The sequence below is a fragment of the Pseudoliparis swirei genome, chromosome 9, assembly GCF_029220125.1.
Source record: "Pseudoliparis swirei isolate HS2019 ecotype Mariana Trench chromosome 9, NWPU_hadal_v1, whole genome shotgun sequence".
In the NCBI taxonomy this organism is placed as follows: domain Eukaryota; kingdom Metazoa; phylum Chordata; class Actinopteri; order Perciformes; family Liparidae; genus Pseudoliparis; species Pseudoliparis swirei.
The window spans coordinates 12,714,038-12,735,773 of record NC_079396.1 but is presented as its reverse complement, the minus strand read 5'-3'; the positions used below and the strand labels follow the sequence as shown (position 1 = coordinate 12,735,773).

At 40.4% G+C, this 21,736-nt stretch overlaps 2 protein-coding genes and 1 non-coding gene across 3 annotated transcripts; 2 read left to right on the top strand and 1 right to left on the bottom strand.

The window, feature by feature from the left end:
- Positions 1-1,558: 1,558 nt before the first annotated feature.
- On the bottom strand, positions 1,559-4,523 carry zgc:195245 (uncharacterized protein LOC565483 homolog). Its single transcript, XM_056423366.1, has 3 exons — positions 3,168-4,523; positions 2,912-3,056; positions 1,559-2,223 (listed from the first exon to the last, which is right to left on the bottom strand). The coding sequence occupies exons 1-3, from the start codon at positions 3,293-3,295 to the stop codon at positions 2,089-2,091; spliced, it is 408 nt and encodes a 135-aa protein (XP_056279341.1). The 5' UTR covers positions 3,296-4,523; the 3' UTR covers positions 1,559-2,088.
- A 1,058-nt stretch (positions 4,524-5,581) lies between these two features.
- Positions 5,582-5,946, top strand: LOC130200211 (small Cajal body-specific RNA 2). Its single transcript, XR_008832953.1, has one exon. It is a non-coding gene; the product is annotated as a small Cajal body-specific RNA 2 (non-coding RNA).
- Positions 5,947-8,315: 2,369 nt separating this feature from the next.
- On the top strand, positions 8,316-21,490 carry smc5 (structural maintenance of chromosomes 5). The gene is made up of 24 exons (XM_056422724.1): positions 8,316-8,557; positions 10,931-11,072; positions 11,315-11,367; positions 11,468-11,630; positions 11,904-12,038; positions 12,306-12,446; positions 12,568-12,729; positions 14,013-14,084; positions 14,645-14,900; positions 15,053-15,207; positions 15,773-15,886; positions 16,011-16,105; positions 16,239-16,371; positions 16,811-16,984; positions 17,136-17,305; positions 17,412-17,535; positions 17,880-18,002; positions 18,084-18,209; positions 18,383-18,478; positions 18,665-18,769; positions 18,876-18,995; positions 19,255-19,434; positions 20,612-20,707; positions 21,230-21,490. Exons 1-24 carry the CDS (start codon positions 8,394-8,396, stop codon positions 21,362-21,364), a joined length of 3,234 nt encoding a protein of 1,077 aa, XP_056278699.1. The 5' UTR covers positions 8,316-8,393; the 3' UTR covers positions 21,365-21,490.
- Positions 21,491-21,736: the final 246 nt, after the last annotated feature.

Genomic DNA, 21,736 nt, shown 5'->3' with positions numbered 1-21,736 from the left:
AGTAATTGTTAACCCGAGAAAGGTGCATTTAATGGTGCCCGTGATCTACCCGGATTATTTTAAATGGTTCGGTCCGACGCTGCTGACGCTCCAGACACGCTCTGTGTATTTACACAGCACGCGACTCACTGAGGAGGCTCTTAATTTGAAAAGAGGCACAAAAGACGAATGGCCGGAGGGAGAGACAGGGTGTGATCATACCCAGGACAGCTGGTGAGTGAACACGACCACACTCACATCTTCATTCCGCCATGATGATGAAGACATGATGTTGTTTGGGCCAAGATGAGCCACACATTCCTCCCAGAAGCCTACAGTCAAATAATATACTGAGGAGTAGGGTGGACTTTTAAATGCTGACTTGCTAACTTTCTATGAAGAAGTATTTGGCCTCCTGTTCTTTTAAAATATGTAATGCATTATTGGATGATTTGACCTTGATATTTAAAATATTATTATTATTATTATTATTATTATTATTATTGTTATTATTATTATTATTATTATTATTTTAGCTTATTCTCTAATACGTAATCTGCAGTGGTAATAGTATAGACCTTAGTTTATTGCTCTAAAACTGTGTTTAAATGTAAATGTTTTAATGCAACTCAGAGGGAAATGTACTTTAAAAAATGTATTTGACAACTATTGTATAGAGTTAAATTGCAGATTCAAATGTCAAAGATCTGTTATGTGTCGAGATGATATTATGTGCTGTTAAACAATCAGTTTCAAGTTTCAAGTTTCAAGTTTTTATTGTCACATCCCCTTTTATACAAGTATAATCGGTTTGTGAAATTCTTATGTGCAAAACACCCGACAGCAGTAGCAGACTAAAAAAAGAATAAGAATGAGAATAAACTATACAATATCCACACAAAAAAAGAAGAAAGTATTAACAATATATATATATAAAACAATGTAATAGAATATACATCATGACAATATATATATATAAAACAATGTAATAAAATATACACTTTTTTGAGACAATATATCAGCTGCCTAATGTAACAAGTAGTTAGCATTAGCTCCATCTCAGACTACAACATTAAAATGCTGCTGACATGTTTATGTATCAGTATCAAGAATCCAAAAATATGATAGACATGATATAATAATACAGAAATCTTAATTATTGAATAGTTTTTCTCTTGATCTTTTAAGAAGTGAATGTAGCTGGTTATACTTACTTAGACAATATGAGTACTTCTTTCACCATGGATAACGTGTTGCAGTTTGTGTTTAATTTGTTTATGAGATGTAGTTATATAATCATCCAATGTAATTCTGCAATAACAAACAGGCTGGTTTTATTTGCCTTCAGCTCGGGGCTTTCCTGACTATCCCAAATTTCTCCAGTACTTTAACCAGGCCCTTGGGTATTCCTTGTATATCCCTAAAAGCCTCCTCCAGATGGCCTGTGCTTTCTCCTCTCGTCCCGTGATGGAATGAAAAGATCAGCTAATTACACAAAGTCGCGTCCATGTGAAAGAAGCATTTGAGTCCACAGGGAAAAGAGCTGCATGCAAATCAATTCCCAGTGCTTTGAATTGTGTCCAAAAAAACACACATCTCTGCAAACCATGAAGCCTTTATTTACACAACACACAGGCACACTACACATCTAAGGTCATGACATAAATAGATATGTGTACATTTGTGGGGGATTTCTATTAATACGAAATAGTTCTGTTCAGAAAGGTGAATAATCGCAGGTCTTTTAAAGTAAATCATTATTTGGCCTTTCCACTAAACAAACAACAACACATTGTCAACGTCCTTTAATCCAGGAGAAAGCATGATAAATTAAAAAATAGTATAATGACCATAAAAAAATTATAAAATATCCATCCTGTTTCCGGCAACAAATGTTGATCCACATAAATATAAATAAAAAAGAAGTGCTCCTTCATCAAACCTGTTCAAAGTTTTAAGAAGACATTTCTAAATATGTGTTTATTGGTATGCATGATTTATTAAACAAGTTCTGATATTTCAAAATGTAATGTTACTTTCACTAAGAGATGTGTAGCGAGCTGGTGCCTCTGGGATGTGTCTGTCAGACAGTGAACATGAAGATGGGGCTTAAGGGTGAGATGCGTGGGGCTGATGGGAGCCTGACTGCTCCGATGTTTGTGTCCGCCTCAGGTTGTCCTTCACACGGACAAACTCTGGGATCTTCTGCTGGTTCTCCTGCTGTCGGATCTCCTCCTGCTCATACTGGTCAGACACAAGACAAGTCAGTGTCGTTCATCCACCATCCATTTAGTCCAGACCAACAGCAGTATACCATCACAAAACGTACATCACCAGGGTTTTAATAGTTTATGGGCGTAAACACAGTCAGATTTATAGACCTCTTTGGGTGTAGAACAGTTATTTAAATTAAATCATCGTAACGTAAAATGGGGCCGAACTAGATGCTGTTCAGTGCCTCAAAACTGTGCTGAAGTGCAGTACTTGAGTATATGTACACGTGTTAGTTGCCTTACTAACCTGACCCTTTGGGCCAAAGTACATGTATTTGTATTTCATAAATCCTTAATCCATCGTTGAAACCAGCAGGCACAGGAACAGCTTCTTCCCACTGGCCCTCACTCCGATGAACACTTAATCAGACACATCCACATACCTGCACTGTCACCACTTTCGTTATGCACTAATACCCCCATTCACTGCCACTGTTGTTGTTTATGTTGTTTTTTATATTGTCTTCAATGTCTTTTTTTATATTTCTCCTGCTATTTGGAAACTTGTAAATTCCATGTATGTACGATGAGTGTAAGTGTAACCGGAGTCAAATTCCATGTATGTGCACATATATATGGCCAATAAAGCCGATTCTGATTCTGATTCCGATTCCGATTCTGATTCTGAATGTCTCTCAGCTGTTTGTGCTTCTTCTGACCTCTTGCAGCTTCTGTTGCCTCTTGCGAAGCTCCGTCTGCAGATCGGAGGGCCGCCGCTGGGCCAACTCCTCCTCTCTGTGCAGCTCCAGTCTGCGCTGCTCCAGAACTCGTTTCAGCTCCGGTTTCTCCTCAAGCAGCAGGCCCCTGCAGGGCCAGTCACAGTCACACTCACACAAACAGTCCACCCTGCTTTCTGTGAAATGTAGACCACATTGAGATCAGAGACTGGAGGTGTTGGAGTTGGCCCTCCTGTACCGTTTATGGGTGAGCAGCAGTTCTCGGTGCAGGTTCTGGTGGCTCGGTGTCTCCACTGAGGAACCGTTCAGCTTCCTGGCCTGAACGCCCTCGTTACCACTCCAGTCCGTTGTGGACTGACGGGACATCCTGGAGCGGCCAACAGAGGTCTCTGAGAAACCCCAAATAACTCTAATCACTAGCTGTTGACTTTCACATCTCTCTGAACTCCAATTCTGATTAAATCCTTGAATAAATAAATAAATAAAAGAAAGAAACGTAAACTAGTGCCATCATGTATGTTGTTAATGTGAGATTTACGTCACAGAGTAACTCGGGAAATTATTTAAAGAGGGAAAAAACCCTTAAATAACAATTTGGACAATTTGTAAAACAAAGGTTATTCTATTGATCACATTGAGAAATGGATTGGTTCAGCAACCAAGATATCATTACAATAGAAAGATTTATCTATTCAATTCATCAAAAAGATAAAGCAATCAAATATTTGATTGTTTGGGCAATCAATCTAAATCAATTAAATATACTAATCATCAGTATTATCAACTTTTATAGTGTAGAACATGTGTGCTTTAATATACCTTTTTTGTAATGTCCATATCCTGGTTTCTATTGGTTAAAATGAATAAAGAAGAAGAGACACCTTGTTAGTAATTTATCAAGTAAATGAGTGAACCGTGGGTATAATTAGACACAGAGCAGGAGGGGTAAGCGCCTGCTGTGCTGCTTAAGCGGGTGAGCTGTGTTTACTTGGAACACAGAGGTGACGTAAGCGCTCATTCAGGTGGAAAAACATGCTCAAAGTTCCAACGGTAATTAAAAAGGAAAAGAATGTAAATATCTGTATTTATTACACACGTAACGTAAACAACAAGAGATACAAACTTGGCATGACAGCGTACTGAAACACAATTACTCCGATACCTCTGCCACACCCACTGAAACCAGATAATCAGGAGTGAAGGATCCCATTGAGCAGGTAACAGATGGTAGATGCACCATGTTGTAACTGATGTAACTCGGCCTCAAGAATCCTTTGAGCTCAGAACTGAATTTGGGAGTGTGCCTTTCACTGTCCCTGTCACAGACATCGACCTCCAGATCCAGTTCCTCCTCAATCGGCTCCTGCAGAGAGTTTGAGCTGATGGATTTCTGACCTGATGGAAGTGGTTGTTTCAGTCGGAGTCTGAGTGGATTCCAGTAAAAATCAATAATCTTACAACTCTTCTTTCCCAGATGCTCTGAATTTTGATTATCCCCAACTGACTCTCTGAAATCATTTTACATTCAGAAACATCAACTTTGTTTCTCATGCATTGGAGTTTTGAGAACATTACAATTTAAACAACTTTTAGTTTTTCCTATGAGAATAGGGATATGCCACATGTTTACCGGTACATGCAATAAGTGACTTTATCTGTTTTTTGAAGTTTGAGAATCAATGAAGCATTGAAATCAATACAACAATAAAACACCTCATGAATCAAATATATATCTTGTGTTTGATAGCTTTCAATATGGGTACAACACTTTGATGGTTGCACTTCTCACCTGAACTTAAGCAGTTTCATAAATGAATCCACTGATAATCTTGATCATCTTTATCTGCAAGAGATTCAAATTTGACGAGGGATGTAAAGTCTACAGGACATAAAGAATTTAAAAATCAAACACGACTGTGAACTCACTGAGGATACAATTAAATTCTGACAGGAGTCAACTTCACCTCCGACAGATGGCCACCAGACCCGACGTTGACCTCTCACACACTTATTACTTGGAGGTATAAAGTACAAGTAGAACAGTTATTTGCAGTTTATTGTGTTGTGTTTGCTATAATAAGAACTCTTTGTAATAATTTACATTGAGATGCAGGTAATCTAAATGTCATACGTCTTGGCTTATGCTATATGTGTCATTACATATCATACAATAACTTATTATTTAGTTTGTCTTACTAATATTTTCTAATGTAATTGAGCTGAGAGCCTCTGTTTCAGTTATTTTGAATTGAATATAAACTTCATGTAAAATCCATATTATAAACTCAGACAAGTGTAAACAATACAAATATAACTGAATTGTAATATCGTGATCTGCTTTTGTTTTTTTACTACAATACTCACCAATCCTTTATATTATTTCATATTACTTACATTATTCATTGAATTCATATTTTAGTTTTATTCTACTATTGTATTATTAATTACATAATAAATGATACATGTATCCTATGTTCATATACTTACTTGACTGTAAAACTTTTATTTATGATATTTTTAACGACATGAACTATCCAGTCAAAAGGGAAAGAAGGAGCGGTCTTTCCATTGATGGCCACATGAGGTCAGTCTACCGAACAGTGAGCCTGATTTCAATGTCCCATGATTCCTTTCGGTTATTTGCTATAAAGCCGACCCGGAAGGGACTCGTGCTTCATAGTATGAATGTGTTGTGGTTGGACTGCTTGTGTGAGCGATTGATTGAATGCATGTGGAGAGTTTGTGTGTGAATGTGTGAGTGTGTATTTCTCAAAAAAAACTACACAGTGATCTTATTTGATCTGGTCGGAGATTAGCTCCACTCCGATCAGAAATGATAGGAAAGCGCTCGCGAGCCTCCATGGCGATGAGCAGCGGGCGAGAACAACCTCGGAGCCGCCACGCTTCATGTTGTGGTCAGAGGTGATGAAAGCATCAGATATACTAGTTCTCGGTGCGTTTGGGTTCATCTCAAGCGTCACTACGGGACACTGAGTAAACCAGCGATTCTGATCTAACCACAACTGGAAAGCAGCGCGAGGCGACCTGAACGGTTGATGATTTACGGCCTGCGGTCTGCTCACGAGACGCTCATTGTGTATGACGTCACGCGGCTTCTTGCATTGTTACAAGATGTCGGCGGTTCACCTTTTCCGTGGGGAAATGTCCACACGTGTACCAGCACGTGACGGTGGAACATGTCTAATTACAAATGAAGAACGAGCAACTGAGGCTTCATCGTCCGGGCTTTAATGAAGAGAATCATGGCCGACGGTGCAGACGTCCGGCTCGTGGTTGCCTCCTGCACGTTGCCGCCTTGCTTCCATGCTTAAAGGGCAGCCTCACGTGTGACCGTTTAAAAACTATAACTCACGCACCCGTTTCCATTTTAAGTATCATTGTTTGCTGCAATCTTCCTTCTGTTGCTACTTTCTTTAAATAAACCATTCAGCAATTTCCATTGCAGTTCAGTCAAAGCTAGGCCCCTCGCAGTCTGAGTCGAACACTAACTTGGATCTTAAAGTCCAAAATGCACTCTTGATGCATCCTTTGCAACACATAACTGAGGCAGCACAAGTGTGGCCTTTCAATAGGAATAACTGGTTAAAGTAGCAGCAGGTAGTCTTCCTCATTTGTGCAAATGCTGTTATCTTGCTCCCTTTCTTTAGAAAAAATGGGAAAACACTTGGCTGATATTTCAGTCTTAATACATGAAACACCCTGCAATACAGCCTATCTTAATGACCTGTTTCTAATATTTTGTCCAGCCTGTTCATAACAGTTATGGTAGACGGAGCAATAAAAACAATACCTCTCAGTATAATGCAACTCAATAGCACCCAAAATGACCATAAAGGTGAAATGTCACCTAACAACAACATATGTACACAACCTCACACATCACGTTGGGCCTAAACAACTTGTATATAACCAGGAATAAGTTGTTGAAACTAATGAATAGAATATAACAAACTCAAATTAGTTTGGCTCTCTATTCCAGTAGTTCTTTGATAAAGCTATCCAGTTATCAGAGCCAGTCTGTTTCTTTTCATTTATGTTCATACAATATGTCTTTATTTTTTACTTTTTTTACTTTTTAATTTGCATTTTCAACAAAACAGCAATCCTTGACATACAAATGCCAATCTCCATATATCCGAACATCGACCTCAACAAACACCCACACCTACACACAACCATCCATATCCACATATACACCCACACAGCATTCCCACCACCCCCTCCCACATGTATATGCACTTCTACATCTATAGACTCCAAGAGGAGGGCCCAACGAGGAGGGAGGGAAGGACCGAACAGTTGAACTGATTACAAACAAATGACTCTACTGTAGAGCGCGGTTTGGCCACCTCAACCCCTTTCAGTTGTAGCATAGATCCAATGTCGACACTGTGTAATGTCATGCAAGTCCATATTCTTGTGAAGATATCGATTGTCATTTGTAATTTTGCAGTAATCTTTTTCCATTGTATGAACCTGATTTAATCTCTGTTATGGTTGGTGGTTTTGCATCCTTCCAGTTCAGAGTTATCATTTTCCTGGCAATCATTAAAAGTACACGCACAATATACCTTGGATCGGTGTCCCTTAAATATTTCGGTATAGACCCCAGCACAAATGTTAATGGATCTGAGGGTACCTCCACTTCGATGATTTTATCGATTTCTTTTAAAATATTTTTCCAAAAACCTTTGACGACTGGACAGTCCCAAAATAAATGCGTGTGATCTCCTATGTTTCCACATTTTCTCCAATATAATGAAGCTGTAGGATTCTTCACATATGAAGAGAATATAAGAGGTGTATTGAAATATCTGATTTTTAATTTCCAATCAAATTCTTTCCACAATTGGCTTTTGATTCATTTATGAAATTTGTTGCACACATCTTAACATGTTGTATCTTGAATTATAACATTCAATTCAGATTCCCACCTTTCCTTGATGTTCAATGTATTTAGCGTTTTGTCTTTATATTGTGTCTGTTTAATTTTTGCTGTCTTTCTTTTCATAAAACGCACACCGTCCATCCAGAATATTAAATTATATTAATATAAAAACACCAGATGACACAAGAAAGCTCTCATCACAATATCTCCTGCAAACCAACATCTGTCGTTTCGGGGATTTGAATATACCATAGTTTTGTTAACATCAGTATAATTGTTTTAGACAAGGCTACCTTATATTATTTAATAATATTTTACAAGTGAAAATAAAAACACATATCACAATAGTTGGTTAAACGTTGTATTCATAAAGATATGTTCTCGTATTGGTCTGTGAATCATATCTCGCGATAGTTCTAATGATGACGCCCATCTTTGTGTATACACGTGACCTCTTTAAACCAATCTGAGAGGTGTATCCGCGAACACTCGGCGTTGTGGGCGAGGGCGAACCAACTGCAATTCCTTCCCTCGAATGGTCGTCTTTTGCTCACCATGAATTCGTCCACCAAAAAACGGCGTCAAAGTCACGTCAACACCGGCTCACAAACGACCAACAGCAAAGCGAACATGTTCTCAGGCGACCAGAAGCACGAACTCGGAGTCGAGGGTAGTTTTGTGGAGGGATCCATACTTCGCATCACCATGAAAAACTTCCTGTAAGTCATGCACTGCTCCTGAAATGTAAAGTAGCAACAGAACAACGTCTAATGCTGCGTTCACTCCCACAGCCTGAGGACACTCGCCCGACAAGTTGTGGTTTAATAGCTTCTTTCGCTGCTTCCGCGTCTTGTGCGTTCACACCAAAAGCGAAACTATTTTTTCGCATCGCTTTTGGTGTGAACGCGCCGTAAGAGGTGGCGTGTCTTATCTCCGTGGAAACTTATCATTTACGCGTTCCACCTTGCAAGAAATAACCACTATTATTGCTTCATACTCCTTGTGGATATCCCACAAACGTCTGGGTTCATAACATTAACAGAAGGCTAAATTCAGTGTACTTGTATAGCCCAATATCACAAATTACAAATTTGCCTCAGATGGCTTTACAGTCTGTACTCATACTGTCCCAGGACCTCACATGGGATCAGGAAAAACTCCCAAGAAATAGAAACAACCCTTTCACAGGGAAAAAAGGGAAGAAACCTTCAGGAGAGCAACAGAGGAGGGTCCCTCTCCAGGATGGACAGAAGTAATATATGTCATATGTACAGAAGGAATCATTACAGAGTTATAACACATTCAATGAGTGTGTCAGAGTGTATGAATAGTTGGTAGTAGGCATGGACCACGATCCAGACCTCCATGATCCATCAGGCAGATGGAGGTAGAGAGGAGGAGTGGGCGGGGCACATCATCAGGGCCATGACATCAGACCCAGCCAGGTCCAAAGGACCCTATGAGACGTGAAGTCACAAAGACTCCGGGGAGGAAGCAGAGTTAATAATGTGCAATAGAGAGATGAAAATTCATCCATAAGGAGAGAGAGAAGAGGAGAGAGGTGCTCAGTGTATCCTAAAACGTCCCCCAGCAGTCTAAGCCTATAGCAGCATATCAAGGGGCTGGACCAGGTGAACCTGATTCAGCTCTAACTATAAGACTAACAAAGAGGAAAGTCTTCAGTCTACTCTTACATGAGGTGACTGTGTCTGCCTCCAGGGCTGAAGGTGGAAGCTGGTTCCATAAAAGAGGAGCTTGATAACTGAAGGCTCTGGCTCCCATCCTACTTTTTAAGACTCTAGGGACCACAAGTAGCCCTGTAGCTCTCTAGTGGGTTAATATGGTTCTACAAGCTCCTTAAGATATGATGGAGCATCACCAATCAAGGCTTTGTAGGTGAGGAGAAGAGTTACAAATGTGATTCTTGATTTTACAGGGAGCCAGTGCAGAGTAGTAATGTGATCTCTTTTCTTAGTGAGTACATGTTTTAAGACATGCTTGATTTCAGTGAGCTGGTTGGTTTCTTCTGGTTTGATCGATAGATATATGCAGGGCAGGAAATGTACACAATATTTTGGGGGCAATGTTTGCCCCCATTGACGGAAATCCAGGGGCTTTTAAACATAAATGAAGGGCACTTTTTTAAACTTCTAAAATTACATTTAACCTTTGTTCAAAATACTAAATATACTTATTTAGGCACAGTATATGAGCAATTGTCATCAAATGGCAATAATAAGACTATTAGGCAGGAGTCTACAGATTAAAAGTGTTTTCAGAGATTTTTTGAACAAAACAAACAGAATCATAAATCAGACAATCATGTTCAACTTTATTCTTATTTCTTTGTGGTTATTTATTAATACATTGAAATTTTTTTTTTGACAATTATAACTCATTTCATTGTTTTTTTTATAATTCAAATTTATATTTATTTGATTTTTTGTGTGTGTTGCAGGAAATACATTTTTTGTTTACATTTTCACCAGTGCTGTGGTGTTATCTATATTGGATTGGATTCAATCTATTGTCATTGCACAGAGTACAGGTACACATGCAACGAAATGTATTCTCTGCATTTAACCCATCTTTAGTTATTAAGGAGCAGTGGGCTGCAGTGATGCGCCCGGGAAGCAACTGGGGGTTCAGTGCCTTGCTCAAGGACACGTCGACTTGCAACTAATGGGGAGAGCGGGAATCGAACCGACAACCTTGGGGTTGCAGGATGACCAGCTTACCCCACTGAGCTACAGCCGCCCCCATACTGACTGAAACTCCTCAAATAAACTATTATGATGGAAAAAGTCACACTCACAGAGCTCTCAGAGTTAATCTCTTCAGGAGAAGTTTCATTACAGCTTCAGAATGACTTCCGCTTCCGGCGCTGCGAGAGTAGCAGCAGCCAGTAAGGTTCACCAACGGCAGGACAGTGATGACGGGCTGATTGGCTTTCGCAACTCAGCGTCGGGCGAATTTTTGGCTTAGCTATATTCGCGTCAGTGCATTGACTTTGCATGAGATCTACTCACGCTTTTGGTGTGAACGCACCGTAACAGCCCCTGATGATAACTGTTCAACATCTACTCTCACAGGACCTACGACTACTCTGTGGTGTATCCGGGACCCAATCTGAACATGATTGTTGGAGCCAATGGAACTGGCAAGTCGAGCATTGTGTGTGCCATCTGTCTGGGTCTGGCTGGCAAGACGGCTATCCTGGGCAGAGGTGACAAGGTAGAACCACAAACCACTGGTAGATGTACTCTGAACTCAAAGCCTTGATTTAGTTATAAAGGCTCAATTCAAAATGTGATACATACTAGGTTTTTAGCTGATAGCATTTCATAATCCTCTCCCTAGATTTCAGATCCCTGAACCAATGTCAATCAGTCAAATCAATATACAGTTACTTTAGCTCACACATTAAGTACAATTCTGATGATGAAAACTAAATGTTTTTATATTTTTCTCGACAGATTGGGCTCTATATCAAACGTGGGTGCAATAAAGGATTTATTGAGATTGAACTGTAAGTTATGTGACAGAGTTTGCAGACACACAATGCTCCTTATATTTTCTTTCCGAGATGTATCTGATTGTCGAAACCAAACTCTTTGTTGTTACTCCAGGTTCAAGACTGGTGGTAATGTAGTGATTAACAGAGAGATCCACGTGGAGAACAATCAGTCACTGTGGACGCTGAATGGAAGACACAGCAACCAGAAATCAGTGGAAGAAGAAGTCAAGGCTCTGCATATCCAAGTCAGCAACCTCTGCCAGTTTCTGCCGCAGGTATGTTTGTGTCGAATAGACGAATGTCTGCTCAACTTGTCCACGAAGTCAGCCTGTTCAACTATTACTGTCACATTGAAGCATTTGTGCACAGTGCAGGTGTCATATGTGTGAATCTAGAAATGTCTTAATGATGGCTGATCATCATTCAATCAATGTGTCAGTGTTGTTTTATTCATACAAATCCTCCCTATCATAATTGTAGATAGCCTTAAATGTTACATCCGATAACACTTGTGTTTCCCTGTTTCTGTGGTTCGTTTGTCCTGACAGGAAAAAGTGGGAGAGTTTGCCAAGATGTCCAAAATTGAGTTGCTGGAGGCAACTGAGAAATCAGTTGGGCCCCCAAATATGTACGAGTACCATTGTGGGCTCAAAAACTTTCGCAACAGAGAACGAGAACTGGAGGTAAACATAATGGTCAAAGAGTGAATGCATTTCAAAAAGTTGTCGCATGTTTTTTGTTTGTGTCTGTCATTGAACACCTAAGTGGATTTCTCCTTTCTTCTGTTTGACGAGTACCACACAGACGATTTTAATTACATTACATGTCATATAACACAATGTCACAGTGGCTCCAACCATTATCTAACCGTTTACCCATATTTAAAAGATGTAAAGGCAACATAGCAAACTGTAGGCTCTTGGAGGGTTTTCACCGTTGTTTCCCTTTAGAACGTTGTGAAGGAGAAAGCCAGTTTCCTGGAAAAAGCCAAGCAGAGGAACGAGAGGAACAAACACGACGTGAACCGTTACTACGAAAAGAAGAGACATCTGGACATGATTTTGTTGCTTGAGAAGAAGAAGCCGTGGGTGGTGAGTGATGGAAATGAAACACCGTGAGACACAAAGACGAATGAACACAAAGGGCAATCTTCCAAAAACAACAACTGTAAAGCTAACCGTGTTAGCTGTGATGCTTTCCCTCTGACATTAGGAGTATGAGACCACCCGTAAGGAGTGTGAGGGCGCGAAGAAGGAGCGAGACGATGCCAAAAAGCAGCTCGCTGCCCTGAAGCAGGCCCAGGCGCCGATGCTGGGGAAGATCCAGCTGATTGATGAACAGTTGAAGCCCACAGAGGCACAAATAAAGGCTAAGGTGAAAAAACAACGTTATTCCTCTCTGATAGATGTCCAGCAGGAGTGGGCCACCCTTTTGATATGAATGCCATTTTAATAATGTCATTGTTAATCAGTGTGCCTGATCAACATAGAGATCTACATGGTTCACATTCTTATCCACACTGTGTGTCATTTACTCCCATTCATAGATGCAACTTGCAAAGCGACGTGTTTAAAATGATATATGAATACATATACTGTTCATCTGAGTTGAAACATTTACCCGAGCAACCTTCCAACAATCTTGTTCAACGATAAATAACAAATTCAGTGAAAAAGGCAACATCAATCAAGCTATCGTAAATAATAAACTGCAAAACAACCAATGTCTGAGAAAAGGCAGTTTCTCAAGCACACTTATTGCTAGTTTGCCATTGGTTAAACTACTGCATGCTGATTGTGGCATCTGTGCCTGAGGTTGCATAGCAGGTTTACCGTGTGATGGCTGCACCTCAAAGTATAAATATGGTTAATGGTTTGTTATTTTTTGTAGATTACTTTGAGTTAGTACTTATGATCTGCACGTGTCTTTGTACCTCAGAGGTCTAGTCATTAGCTCTCGCTGATCCATCATTGAATGTTTTTATGGAGAGCCTCTTTGGGCAGCTATGAGAATTTCACATGATTTTTAGGACATTATAAATGACTCGGAGCATTATGCTGCCCACAGAAACCCATTATAAAAAGATTAAGACATTTTTGAAGCGGCACACTTAAAAATCCCACTGGCTATTTTGGTTTATTTATTAAATACGTCTCTGCTGAATGTAAGCAGGAGTAATTAAGATTAATTAATAAAAAATGTCATTAAAATTATAGTCTAGGATTGTTGATGTATTTCTACAGTACAATGAATACTGGAATGTAATGTGTGTGATAGCATAATAACTTCAAGGAATTAAATTTATTGTCATGATGCAATACAGGGATAAACAACAAAATACAGCTCATTTACAGAAAAACATGACAAAACACAAACGGTTTACAATATATCATTTATTAATTTGCACCCGAATGCAAACCGCGGCCAGAAAACAATTTTACTGGCCATCTCGACATTACATGTTTGAAGCTTGGCGGGATGCCACAATGGAGCCAGAGACTAACCTGAAAAGACAACAAAGTGAGGATCATGGGAGCGACTGTCCGCTGCATCATTTCAAGTGTTAATTGTAAATAAGGAATATGACTCTTGTGAAACGGATTTGTGCCCGACTTCAGCGTTTAAACGGTGAAGTTGATGTGTTTTTTTTTCTTCAGACTGTCGCGATCAAAGAAGCTTCTCTGAAGTGCAAACAGAAACAAGAACAGTTGGATCGAAAACACAAAGAGGTGAGACTCGGAAAGAGGAGAAAAACGTACAGCTACTAAGAACTGAATGAGTCATCTACGTTTACTACGTATGGGAACTAGTTGCTTTTATCTTGGATATAAATTCTGCAATTAAAGTGGATTTTTGATTTGTGGCAACTATTGATTTGCAATATGGATTTATGATGGTATTCAGGGCTGAGTGATTGTGAGTTAACGGAACATAAAAGCTAATCCATTTTGTGACAATGTGGAGCAAAGTATAAACATTATACACTAAATGTCCTTCTATCTGCGATTCTGCCCCCGTGGATATCCTCCTTTTTGTTTTTCTCATGGTTTATTTCCATTTTAGACAGTTACAGTAAAATATTTCAACAAAAAAAAATCTAATTCCTGTTTTGCATCAAGTAAGAAAGTGATGATGGAAGAAATTGATAGTTGAATCTTATAAAGTATTGTTTTGTATTTATGGTGCATTCCTAGTTCATATCGTGTGTGTGACAGAATAAAAGAGACGTGATCGGTCGTGCAGCTGTGTGCTGGTCAAGTGAATGATAACTCCCTGTTCTTCTCCACAGATAGCAGATATTAAACAGGCACAAAGGCTGAAGCAGATGGAAGAGGAAGACCACCAGAAGCGAATCAGCAACACCAGACGGACCATTGATGACTTGAAGGCAGAGCTCGCCAAAGTTGGCGACCAACCTGATGTGATCCCACGAATCAACGCTGTGAATGTCGAGCTGAGGAACATCCGGGAGGAGAGAGCCAAGATCGAAGGAGAGAAGGCCGACCTCCGCAGGGAGAAAGACAACCTCTATGCTGAGTCCACAAGTGAGAGCTTCCCACAAACTATGCAGTGTCCTTCCTCTGAACATGATATTGCGTATTGTAATTATTTTCCATAAGATGCTGCGAGTTTAGCTCCCAGAGTGTGATGGACTGTTCAAAGTCAGGAGATTATGTTTATTTATTTGAATTGTCAGTGTTGGAGAGAAAGCTCAGTGACATGAACAACATGATGAACGCCAAAGAGGAGAAGCTGCAAAGACGCCACAGGGACACACACACTGCCCTCCAGTGGCTCCGGCACAACAGACAACTCTTTGCTGGAAATGTCCACGAGCCCATGATGCTGGTGGTGAGGCACACTTTATTTGAACCCCACCCCATTCAGCATTTATAAGAAGAGTATAATCATCTAATTGTTATAATATAATTGTAATACATTGTTTATAAGACAGTGTATTGTAGATAAACTGTAAGTTGTTTATTAATGTATGTCTCAACAACTAAGACTGCTGTATAAACACGTCATTAAGGACAATATATTAAAACACAGTTAGAATAATAAAATAGTTGACATGTACATCACCTAGAACACAAGACATGTCCTTATATATGCGTAGAACTACATTACAGTGTATTAAACCATCTATACCAATCTTATTGTGCTAAATGGGAGGTTGAAGTCAAGTATCAGCACGGGTACATAGAGCAAGATGACAGAATAAAACCGGTCTGTCCAATGCCAACGGTTGGGATCTACGTTCTTTATTCTTTTTAATTGGGCAGAGTTCTTCTCTTTGCAGTAATTCCTCACAAAAAGTTTGAGCTTCATGGATTTATCGCGGTAATTATTGTGATTGTGATGCTTTTTGAATCCGCTGCATAGTCCACATTGTAATCCTTTCCTCAAACCTCAGATCAATGTGAAAGACCATCGCTTTGCTAAGTTCGTGGAGAACCACATCTCATTCCACGATCTGAGGGCGTTCGTCTTCCAGAGAAAAGATGACATGGAAAAATTCATGATAGAGGTCAGCGCGGATTATGATTGCCATGTTGATTCTGGGTGGAGGATGAAAATCCGGACTTTGTGTGTGAAATCCAGTTTTTGCCATCCCAAATAAATCAAATGATTTGATCTGCCCTGAACCTCAGGTCCGTGACAAGATGAACTTGAAAGTGAACTCCATCTCTGCTCCGGAGAATATGTGCTCTCGGCGCCAGCCGTCGCGAAATATTGAGTCCCTGAGGTGAGAGAAAATGAACTGTACTTGAGGCGTCATGACTTATATATTCAGCATCAACATGTGTCATTTTGTCTGCCCACCATTACTTTAAGAGTTTTTATACGTATATTGTGATGTTTTCTTTTCTTATTTATAGGCGTTTTGGGTTCTTCACCTACCTACGCGAGATGTTCGACGCCCCTGACGAGGTGATGAGTTACCTCTGTCACCAGTACAAAGTGCATGACGTTCCTGTGGGCAATGACCAAACGAAAGCCATGATCAAAACGGTACGTTCTTCTCCCCACATCATTCAAGTCCTCACAACACAGCAGCAGAGTGTTAGCGGCGTGAATTCATGCTCTTTGGTGAACTAAAAGGTTAAAAGCTTTCAAGATGAATGGTGTAGGTTGAGGCTTGATATGCCAGTGAGGACCCATTAACATCAAATGGTCACAACATTAGCATTTTTATTTTATAAATTAGTGCCTTTTCAAAGCAGAAAGTTGCATTTTTCAATGTAATCTTATTTAATTTGACTGTGTTTTGCTTTTGGAAACTTAAATCTGACAGTGATACATTTTTTTACTTTAGTATTTCCCGACTACACCACTGAGGTTCAGAGAACCTGCTTTGGAGTTCGTAGTGTTTAATCTCATATTTTATTGTTTTTATCAAAAAGGCTTCTCTGCTGACCTCAGTCTGTGTCGTGTCATTTCTTTCTCCCAGGTGATTGAGGAGCCCTACCTCAGGGTGTTCTACACCACAGATGAGAGGTACACATTGAAGAGGTCCCACTACTCCAACAAGATCAGCACCAGTAACTCCGCAGTGCACCCTTCCCAGTACCTCACCATCACTGTGGATGCTGAAGAGAAGCGGCTGCTGGAGCAGCAGATGAAGGTAAGGGAAAGACACAGGAACAGATTTGGAAGTATAGCCTTAAATTATTTATTCTTTGACTTCAACATTTCACAAATCTGATACTCTGAGAAATATACCTGGAGACATCTCAATATGTTAGCGTTGAACTGTTAACCCCCACTGTGCCTAGACCTGTGAGGTGAAGTTACGAGACATCGACGAGCGGATAAAGGTCCTGCAGGCGGAAGCCGCCACACTGGATCGCCGTGACAACGAGTTGTTGGCAGAGAAGAAGCACCTTTCTGAAGTAAAGGGCAAAAAGAGGCAACTGGAGCAGAAGATCAGTACTAAGCAGGACAGGCAAGTCTGACTTGAACAGTTTCTAACGGGCACAGAACGCTTCCCTCTGTAACTCGACTAGTACGCTGCCTCAAACTCGTCTGACTCGCTCCTCCCATGTGTCTAGTCTGGGGCAGATGGAGCACAGCGTTATTGACCTGCAGAAGATTGAAGAGGAAACTAAAGAAAAAATTGCCGTTGTCAATTCCCACAAAGTGTCCATAGTCACAGTGTTCATGGCCAAACTGAAGGTATGGTGCCATGCCCTGTGCTGTGTATGACTGTTGGGCACTTGAGAGCTGTGGTTGCATAACATTTAGATTTGACTTTAACACAATACTTTTCTGTCCCTGCATTTACCTCCCCTCTGCGTGTTCACACCTCTCTTGATCTGACTCGACCTTCCAGCCGACCATTATATCAAAGTTCATTATTAAATTGATTAAACAGCGAGAAAGACCATTTCTGGATTGTTTTTTTCGGGTTTAGTTTTTGCTTTAAAAGTCCTCATATTCTTTCTCTGCCCATTTTCTGTCTTCAAATGTCCGACTCACCTCGTGCCACCTGTTTTTGATGTTGTCTCCATCGTCTGTAGCTGAGATCCAAGCTGACCATGGAGAAGGTGTACCTGGCTTTGGAGACGGTGGGTCTGATGGCTGAGAAGGCCAAGCTGGAGATCGATTGTAGAGACGGCGTCTCTGAACTGAAGAACACTGTGGTTTGTGTTTGACTCCCACTTTCATACACAGCTGCCCTGCCGCAGTGTCCACGACAGTAACTTAATGGCGTGTTCTTGCAGCAAAAATGTAGCCGTCTGGAGCAGAGGAAGGTGCAGCTGACGGAACAATGCAAAGGCCTGTTGAAGAGAGCAATGGCAATTTGCAAGATGAAACCTGATGAATCATTACCCAAAGATCTTCATAATGTAAGCGTCTATTGGTGTTTACGTATTATATCCCTGAATAAAGCCAGCCTCGGCCCTTTCTGTGGTATATTATACTTATCATGTGGTCCTGTCGCTGCTCTGGAAGTCCTTTGAACGCAAAGTATGATTTATATTAGTTTGTAAAATATTCATGGTTCTTGTTTTTAATGCAGGCGTTCAGCAAGCTGCCTGACACACTAGACGAGATCGACGCCATGCTGAATGAGGAGCGGTCCAGAGCTGAGTGCTTCACTAGCCTCAGTGAAAATGTAAGCTAACGCTATTTACAGGAGACTGTGATCGGGCCATATGATGCTGTTTTGTTGTTTTATTGACTTCGTAGCAATTTCATCTATTGTTGTCTTTCTTGCTTTTTTGGGCAGGAGTTGTGAGTCTCAATACATCGGGTCATTTACCCTCAGTGTGAATGTTTCTCATGTTGATTTTCTTGGAAGGTTGTTGATGAGTACAACAAGAGAGAGCAGGAGATCAAACACCTGGAGAAAGAGCTGGAAGACGAGAGCAACGCTCTGAACGCTTTCCGACAGAACATATCAGAGGTATGCGAGAGGTCACTGCAGGGATTCCTCTGGCATTCTTTACAGGACAGCCTGGTCGTCCTTTGCTTGAATGTGTAAATAGTGATTTCTGTATTTGTCTTCGTAGGCTAAGGAACGCTGGCTGAACCCGCTGAAGCAGCTGGTTGAACAGATTAATGACAAGTTCAGTGATTTCTTTCGCTCCATGCAGTGTGCAGGAGAGGTTGATCTGCACTCAGAGAACGAGGTAAATGCTGACTCCCATGGAACAACACACACACACTGACATCTCGGGGTTAAAGAGTAATTCCAGTGGTTTTTTCCATGAATTAATTTAGTCTTATGAGGATTGTTTTTAATTCACTATTTAAAAATGTTGTTATTAGTATTTGTAACAGTGGTTTAGGTTATCCTGCCACACTTTATAAATATATATATTTATATATATAGTATAACGTGTGCTCTTTTTTAAATTCAAGAAGTAATTATTATCCTGTTAAATGCAGGAGGAGTATGAGAAGTATGGGATCCGAATTCGGGTGAAGTTCCACAGCAGCACTCAGCTCCACGAGCTGACGGCCTACCATCAGAGTGGAGGAGAGCGCAGCGTCTCCACAATGCTCTACCTCATGGCCCTGCAGAAGCTCAATCGCTGCCCCTTCAGAGTGGTGGACGAGATCAACCAGGTATTGGATCGTTAGATCTTTAGAAAACTTTATTAATCCCCAACAAGTCATACAGACAAGAAACACACCACAAGGAGGAACAAACAAAACCAGAACATGCCCCATAAAATGTGACCATCAGAAAGATGCTAAATAAATTAAAAAAACTAAAGGTGTTCATTAAATAACCGAACTGCTGCTGGAACGAAAGACCTTCTGAGTCGTTCAGTGGAGCACTGAAGCACCCTGAGTCGCTCCCTGAATGAACTTCTGAGTCCATTAAACACACCGTGTAGCGGATGGCCTTCAAAAGAAATTATTGTTTTTAGCTTGGCCCTTGTCATCTTTTGTATGGTGACCTCTAGTGAGTCCAGGGGAAGGTCAATCTCCGAGGTAGGATTTTTGATAATTTTACTGATCCTGTCCCCCCCCCCCCCCCCCCCAGCAAAGCAAAGCATAGAAGAGGACACTAGATAAGATCACTTGATAAAAACATGAAGACGCTTTCTGCTGAAATCAAATGATCTGAGCTTCCTCAAGAAGAAAAGACTTGACTGAGCCTTTTTAAATGCAGCGTCAGTGTTCTGTTCCCAGTTTAATTTACTATCCAGATAGACCCCAAGATATTTACAGTATATGACTGGACAATTTCTATCTGCTGACCCGCAAATATCACTGGGGAGACCTCCTTCTTCTTTCTAAAATCAATAACTAACTCTTTGGTCTTTCTTTTTTTTAAATGTTCATTACACCAGCTGACAAAGGATTCAACCTCCCGTTTACAGGCCAGGTCATTGCCTCGGGTCAGCAGACCAACCAGAGCAGTGTCATCTGAGAACTTTTTTATGTTACAGGACACATGGCTCTGCCTGTAGTCAGCTGGATAAAGTGAGAGTAAAAAGGGGGATACAACTGTTCCTTGTAAAGCTGTTCCCTGTGGTGCTCCAGTTTCAGTTAAAATAGGGTCGGAAAGATATTTTCCACATTACTGGAATTTGTGAAGACAGAGGCAAGATAAAATGAAGGATTGAGCACAGCTGGTCAGCACAGACCTTCAGCGTGCGTGGATGAACACCATCAGCGCCCGCTGCCTTGTTAACCGTAAGGCGTTTTAACTGCTGTGGTGGAGCGCACACACACATTTATCCCTGCTTCCTCTGCTTTAATGTGGCTGATACTGTTTCTCTCTTTTCTGCAGGGAATGGATCCTGTAAATGAGCGAAGAGTCTTTGACATCGTGGTCCGCACGGCCTGCAAAGAGACAACCTCCCAGTACTTCTTCATTACACCCAAAGTGAGTGTTTGTCATTTCTAATGAGTTTATTCAGAACTTAACAAGAGATTCTTACCACATTGTGTATGTGTATGTGTGAGGCTTTAATCAATATGTTGATATTGATAATGAATCACATGCCCAGTTATATATTAAATATGTTGCTTATTATGATGAGAAAGAGACAGACGGAGACGTATCAACTATTTACATAAAATCTAAGCATCTTTCAGCTCATTGTTTTGGTGTCCGGCTGCAACTTCACTGTACGAACAGCCCTCAGTTTACTTCCTACTCAACACGGAACAGCAGGCAAACACAGTTAGCAATTCAGCTATAGAGCCAGATGAGTCCCTCAGGACATGCAGACCAAAAACATTGTTAAAAGACAGTGATTATTGGACTTGGATTCATGAAGTGGCCAGAAACATGACTCCATACCGATGCAATGTTGGTCTGTATCTGCTGATGCGTAAATAAGCAGCTGATTGTTCTTTTGCGCTCTTCATTTCTCCTGAACTTTTACTTCTGCATTGTCTCCAGCTGCTGCAGAATCTTCAGTACGCTGATGAGATGACGGTCCTCTGTGTCCATAATGGCAGCCACATGCTCTCCTCCGACCAATGGGACGAGAAGGCTTTCGTCAGACGACGTCTCAAAATAAAAGCCAGAGAATGAACCCACCGTTTGACCTTCCCTTGCCCAAATTCAATTATATTGAACTGTTCAAATTAAACTGATGTTTCTCATTTTGAATAATTTCTGTTAAGCTGTTTTCAAATAAAGTTGACCACATGAACCTTGTCCAAATAGGATGTACATTTATAAAACAGATGGAGAGGAAATGTAAATATATTAAGTGTATTTGTATTTTTTGCTATTTTTATTGAATATCTGATTCCTGGTACGCTTTGCATGAATACTGCTTCATTACGCAATGCAGTGTGAAGTTTGTACTTTTCCAGATTAAAGAAAAAATTCATATATACAGACCTTATTGCACTTGAAATTAATTATAAAAACATTATCATACAAAGTATTAAAAGGGGC

Coding starts and splice junctions, on each gene's coding strand:
- zgc:195245 (XM_056423366.1), bottom strand. CDS start 3,295: ATGTCCCGTCAGTCCACAACGGACTGGAGTGGTAACGAGGGCGTTCAG. Junction 3,057..3,167: donor CTGCTGCTCACCCATAAACG/GTACAGGAGGGC, acceptor CTGGCCCTGCAG/GGGCCTGCTGCTTGAGGAGA. Junction 2,224..2,911: donor GGCAACAGAAGCTGCAAGAG/GTCAGAAGAAGC, acceptor GTGTCTGACCAG/TATGAGCAGGAGGAGATCCG.
- smc5 (XM_056422724.1), top strand. CDS start 8,394: ATGAATTCGTCCACCAAAAAACGGCGTCAAAGTCACGTCAACACCGGC. Junction 14,085..14,644: donor TGGATCGAAAACACAAAGAG/GTGAGACTCGGA, acceptor TCTTCTCCACAG/ATAGCAGATATTAAACAGGC. Junction 16,372..16,810: donor CGAAAGCCATGATCAAAACG/GTACGTTCTTCT, acceptor TCTTTCTCCCAG/GTGATTGAGGAGCCCTACCT.